The sequence below is a fragment of the Caenorhabditis briggsae genome, assembly GCF_000004555.2.
Source record: "Caenorhabditis briggsae complete genome, chrII, whole genome shotgun sequence".
Lineage (NCBI taxonomy): Eukaryota > Metazoa > Nematoda > Chromadorea > Rhabditida > Rhabditidae > Caenorhabditis > Caenorhabditis briggsae.
In genome coordinates this window covers 14228726-14235033 of record NC_013486.2, presented here as the reverse complement: position 1 = coordinate 14235033, position 6308 = coordinate 14228726, and the positions used below count along the sequence as shown (strand labels likewise).

General features: G+C 38.9%; 2 protein-coding genes across 2 annotated transcripts in view; one reads left to right on the top strand and one right to left on the bottom strand.

The window, feature by feature from the left end:
- Positions 1-2331, top strand: part of Cbr-rgs-4 — a gene marked incomplete at both ends in the record, with an annotated part of 5768 nt that extends 3437 nt beyond the window's left edge. Inside the window, 2 exons of the mRNA XM_045243024.1 lie at positions 1453-1528; positions 2327-2331. Of these exons, the coding sequence (XP_045094216.1) occupies positions 1453-1528; positions 2327-2331 (81 nt within the window). The remainder of the gene's footprint in view (positions 1-1452; positions 1529-2326) is intronic.
- A 107-nt stretch (positions 2332-2438) lies between these two features.
- On the bottom strand, positions 2439-6060 carry CBG10339 (the record flags this gene model as incomplete). The annotated part of the gene is made up of 6 exons (XM_002632002.2): positions 2439-2694; positions 3569-3911; positions 4247-4580; positions 5485-5580; positions 5729-5869; positions 5923-6060. 6 exons carry the CDS (start codon positions 6058-6060, stop codon positions 2439-2441), a joined length of 1308 nt encoding a protein of 435 aa, XP_002632048.2.
- Between the last annotated feature and the right edge of the window lie 248 nt (positions 6061-6308).

Here is a 6308-nt window from a genome sequence, read left to right as displayed (position 1 = left end):
AGTAAACTTCCGGGTAAATAAACATTCCGGACTCTCCTCTTAATTCTTTTCGTTTTATTCTTATTTTTAATTGTCTACCTAAAATAAAAAAAGACTTGGGAAAAAATAGACAGAAAAGAAACATAGTATAGCTTAAAACCTGTATTAGAAGGGCCCCTTTATTAAAAGGGCCCCTCTAATAAAAGGGCCCTCCAAAGGTACCTTGTAACAATAGAAGGGCCGCCCCTTCTAATAGAGGTCTTACGGTATTCGGACTTCTAGAAAATAGGGCAAAAGGAGCAAAAAAAGCAGGCCCGCCCCGGGACTGCCGGGCCCTGCGAGAAAAGCCACTTTATGATCTGTAACTTTGTTCATAGATAAGATACAGTATTCCAAATAATACCGTTTTGTAGTACTCGTAGAGCTCTATCATACCTGATTGAGTTGTTTCGAAAACATTGATTCTGAAAGAAGTTATGGCAGGGCCCGCGAAGGCCCGGCAAAGGCCCGGATTAAAAGTATGGTGTGTTGTAGTTTATAGTCTTGCACTGATTTTTTTAAATTTTTTGAAAAGAAAAACATTTTTCCAGAAAAATGTATTTGAAGGTTTTTTTTGGATTCCTTGCACTTTTAAGAATTTTCCGCTTATTTTTTTGAGAAAATTTTATCTGGCGAATTGTCTAAAATAGGCTGAAAATAAGATTTTCAGCCAAATTTTTTTTTTCAACTTTCCGGCTAAAAATTGATTTTTTTTTTCTTGAATTTTCTGCGGTATTGAGCATTGATTTAGCTGAAAACTGCAATTTTTGGCTATAAAAATGTATTTCTCAAACAGATTTTTGGAAAAATCGCTCAAAATTCAAAATTTTGGTTGAAATCCAGCTTTCGCCACTGAAACTGATTTTTCAAAATTTTTTCATTGATTTCAGTTTCTCAGCTATTTTCCAAGCATTTTCGCTTCAATTTTTCCATCAAAAATCATCTGAAATCGTCGAAAAGCCATCTGAAAAACCTGAAAAACCTGAAAATCTCGAGTTTTAGCTCTTGTCCTCGTGGTGTACACGGCCGCGTGGCCTAGGTTTTCCAGGTGGCCGTGGGAAGACGTCAAATTAAATTATCTTCAGAAGCGTTTTTCTAGCTTTAGCATAGTAATTTTTAAGAATTTCTTCTTTCGAGAATGTGTAGAAAAACTCTAGAAATTGGATAAAAATTTTGTATTTTTGAATTTCCCGCTAGTTTTTGAGATATTGTAGAAATAGTGAAAGATACCAAAAGTGCAAAAAAACAGCGTAACTTGACTGAAACTGGACCAAAATTGATGAAAATGAAAGCAAAATGTAGGAAATTTTATTGAAAATCTAATTAAAACAGATATACATCTGTAAATCCTCGATTTACACCAGAAAAACTCATAAAGCACAAAAATCTAAAACTAATCTGAAAATAGACCAAAGTTCATGAAATTTCTTCCAGGACTGCTTCTCTCGCTTCGTTCACACCAGCGCCTACAAGGACGTCGCCAAGAAGTTGTCCCTTCCGCAGACATTTCGTTTCAACGGCATCACAAGACTCCAGCCATCAACGGCCGTCATCGTCCAGGCAGCGTCCAACTAAAAAATCCACGTGGCACTCGTTGTTTCCCACATCGTCTGTACCCTCCTCCCCGCGCACACTCTCTCCGTCCTCTTCGAATTCAAATCCTTCGACTTCCCGCGCGCCCAATTTCTCTCCCCGTTTCTATTTCCATCCCCGTTCGAAATCCCACTCGTCTCAACGATCTCATTCACCCAAAAATTGATTTTTTTTTCTCTTTTTTTTTGAATTTCGCGCCTTCCGCAAATTCGCCCCATTGCACACACACCTAATTTAGCTTGTCGACACACCCCCGAAAGAATCACCCGGGTTTTCCTCCTCTTTTCCGTAGTAATCTAGTGATACTCCACTTGGACCTTTTTTTTTTGAAAAATTTTTTACCCGCGAAATTTGAATTTTTCTGAAACTTTAAAACTTTAAAAAAAATTGATTGATGACCAAAAAAAAAATGAAAATTTGAAAAAAAAATGCTTTTTTGTCTTGGTTTTTTTCTAGGTCACGACCTAAATTTTTCTAAGCTATGACCTAAATTTTTCTAGGTCATTACCTAATTTTTTCTAGGTCACGACCTAAATTTTTCTAGGTCATGACCAAATTTTTTCTAGGTCATGACCTAATTTTTCATGCAACTCGGGCGGAACAGACTGAAAAATCCTAAAATGACCGTAACTCGACCAAAAATTGTCCAATATTGCTTAAATTAAGACCAAAATGTAGGAAATTATCCATGGGACCAGTATCTTCATATAATTAGTATAAATTTTCACAGGGAATGGGGGGACAACATAAATAAACAATATAAGGATGAGCAATCGGGCGGGGCAAAAGATCACAGGAATTTTGGAGATTTAGAGAAAAAGAGGGATCTACTTCTTCAATTGAACTTTCTTCACCGCATCGGTCAGATTCTTAATATCCTTGTCGCTGGCCTTGAAAATTTCGAACATCTCATCCCTCGAGTACCACTGACGAATGTCGAATCTCTTGGCGACGGGGTCCGCAGTCAGCTTCACTTTTCTTCCTCGTTGCTTCTTGGCGCGATTCGACGTCTTCAGGAAATCGGCCATCAGGGTCTTGGTTTTGTCGAGGACGTCGTGATGGTCGACGCGGAGGAGGATGGAGCTGGAAAAATGATTATTTCGAAAAATTCGAACTTTGTGGATGTCTTCCTTTTTATTTGGACAGTCGAAAACTTTAAATTTGGAGCCAATTTTTATTTTTTTCATTTTTTCGAATTTTCAGAATTTCATATCGGAAATTTTCGATTTTTTCAATATTTTTCGGATTCCTCGATTTTTTCCTCTTATTTTCCCCACAAAAACGATTTCAACTCGACATCTTCATTTTCCCGAGTTCGGCCACCTGCAAAACCTAGGCCACGCGGCCGTGTACTCCACGAGGACAAGAGCTAAAATTCGAGATTTTCAGGTTTTCTGGTGAATTTTCTACCATTTTTTTTCAGATTTTTGATCGAAAAATTAATGCAAAAGAAGTGGAAAATGTCTGTGAAATTAGGAATTAAAAAATTCTGAAAAAAAATTCCAAAATTTAATTTTTTCAAAAAAAAAAAAAGTTTTTGCAACTAAAACTGATTTTTCGAAATTTTTTCAGTAATATTTAGATTTACAGTGATTTTTCACGTATTTTGCTTTTATTCTTCCATCAAAATCTTCTAAAATCGTCGAAAAACCACTTGAAAAACCTGAAAATCTCGAAATCCTGAATTTTAGGCTCTTGTCCTCGTGGAGTATACGGCCGCGTGGCCTAGGTTTCGCAGGTGGCCGAACTCGCGTTTTTTGAATTTCGAATGCTAAAAACCGCTCTTTTCGGCCCTAATTTCAGCTTTTTTGGGATTTTCAGGATTTCCAGACCACATTTTCGATGTTTGGAGGCTTTTCGACGATCAGAATAGCCCAAAAAGTTGGAATTTCAGCGATTTTGCGGGATTTCTGGAGCAAAAGAGGCTTTCAACGATCAAAATGGCTCAAAAACCTACCGAATCTTCTGGAACGTCTCCTGCGCGAACTCATAAACCGCCTCATCGAAATCCTCCTCTCCAACCTCCTCTCTCTCCATTTCCATCTGTGGAATCCGGTCCTTCAGTGCCAAATACGCGCTGAAGAGCACATTTCGAAGCTCCACAAGTGGTTTGAAATCCTTGCCAATCGGCTTTTTGGACTTGATTCTGTTGGAAATCGTTTTGCGTTTCTTCTGCGTCGTCGATTTCTTTAAATTCGATGAATTTTTGAATTCTCTGTAGAGCGCTTCTTCGTCGGAGTACTCCTCCTCGGTGACGTCATTCTCCTCGGGGTAGCGACCAGTGTAGCCCAAGTCGGCGTCTGGAAAAATATGATTTTCAGGAGAATTTTAGCGATTTTTATCGATTTCTCTAGTTTTTTTTTTGGCTTTTTTGACCATTTTCAGGGCTGAAAAACGACATTTTAGAGCTGAAAAGCGTTATTACTCTTGTCCGAAATCAATGCACGTTGCGGCCGAGAAAACAACGGTGGGCGGAGCTTAGCTCCCACAGAGAGAACCTTACTGTATTTTTCAAATTATTGCACGCGCCTTTAATCAGTTTTGGTTGCAAAAAAAGCCAAGCTCCAGACTCCCGAAAATGATCAAAATGTCCGAAAATCGACTGAAAAATATTATTTTCTTCAAAACTCCTCACCCGAAAGGCTCTCATTGATGCTCCAAAGCAGATAGGCGGCACGAACGGCGCACTTATCATCCTCGACGAGCTTCACAATCGTCAGCACCTTATCAGTTCCTCTGGCCTTGTGGAACTTCAAAAACGCGGGTTTGGAGCCTCTGATAATGGCTGAAATGGCTGAAAGAAGGGCGAGAAGGATGGCTGGCTTCATGGTTTTGTAGTCGTCGAGCATCTGGAGATACTTCTCAAAGACTGGAGAATCAACGAGCATTTCTTGGAATGCGAGACGATTCTCGGCGAGTTGGGGGACCAGGCGAAGGTACAGTAGGCGGATTTCCTCGTTTTTGGAGCACTGGAAATGAACAATTGTATAAAAAATTGGTTTTGAGCATACTTGTAACGGGCCGGGCCTGTCATTCCACAAGTTTTGAAAATTTCAAAAAACACATAAGGGGGGACCCTTATGTGATTTTTTTTCGATAAAAATTTTTTTTTCGAGTTTTGTTGATATTTTTTGATCAAACAAACAAACAATCTAAAAACACAAAAAATAATGGAGAAAATTGTATTGAGAGCTCAAAATTTGGCTCAAAATGACAAAATTTTTGCTACCGGGCCTTCCGGGCCGGGCCCGGGGGCCTTGAAAATTTCCTCAGGCCCGGCCCGGGCCCGGGCTTTGGCGGGCCGGCCCGGAATTTTACAAGTATGGTTTTGAGGCAGTTTTCTTAGATTTTTGAGAAGATTTTCAAGGTTTTAGAGACTGAAAAATGCAAAATTTTCTGAAAAATACGATATTTAAGCTCGATTTTGGAGCTAAATTATCTGAAAATCTCAATTTTTCGGATTTTTTGAACTAAATTAATAGATTTTCAGTCATTTTTAACAAATTATAGTCAAGTTTTGACTCGATTTCAGGCGTTTTAAGCCGATTTTCCGCCCGATATTATCGATTTTCAGCTAATTTAGTTGAATTTTAAGAGATTTCTAGATTTCCGCACTCGAAAAAAGTGCCAAAAATCGAATTTTTAATGAATTTCCAGCCTAAATTTGTTGATTTTCTAGCGATTTTTGACCCAATTTTGGCACGTTATCGAATTTATGACCGAAAATTGCGCTGGAAAATCGGATATTTAGCCATTTTAAACAATTTTCGGTCAATTTTTGACACGATTTCCGGCGTTTTACACCCAAAATCGTGCCCAAAAAAGCGATTTTCAGCACTTTTCAGCCACTTTTCAGCCATTTTTCAGCCTTACCGTCAAGTTGGCCAACGCCTTCAGCCCGCTGGCTTGCTGGAATTGCTCGGCAAAGTTTCCGAGAAGAAGATAGTCCTCGAGTTGGTCGGCGAGCTCCTGGAAAATGGATTTTTGACGATTTCTAGCCGATTTTTAGGCTTTAAATCTACTTTTTGACACTAGAATCAGCTTAGAAATAGCCCCGAGAGGCATTTAATAAATTTTCCTGAGACGATTTTTCAGCTATTTTCAGCATTTTTCTCACCTTGGCAGCAGCAATTTTGGCAGGCGAATCCACCAAAGTCTCCGGATCGTCGCCGCCCAGCAAGAAGAATTGTGTGAAGAGGCACGGACCCTCTTGACCACCGACAGCCTCTCGCATCGCCAATTCCAGGAATTGCATGTTCTGAAAATTTGAAATTTTCGAAAAAATTGAATTTCCCGCTTTTTTTTCAAAACCTCCGCCTTATTTCCCTTCATGGCATCGGTTGCCGCCTGCATATCCTTCAAATCTTTCTGGAAATTTTCGCTGTTCTCGGTTTCGGTGACTTTGGTGGACATGGCGAGTAGTTGCTTCCATTGGTCGAGATTTGCCATTTTTCTGAGGCTGAAAATTGGGAAAAATTAGAGTAAAATTGGGAAAATCCGAGAAAATTCGAGAGAATTGGGAAAAAAACCCGTTTTGATTGAAAAACAGATGAAAATTCAATTTTTAGCGGCAAACATGAATTTTGGCGGTTTTTTGCTGGTCAAAAATTACAGAAAAAAAAATTTTCAAAACTAGAAATCCAATTTTTTCCATGAAAACTGATAGAATACTTTGAAATTCTGGTCTCAAAATGATT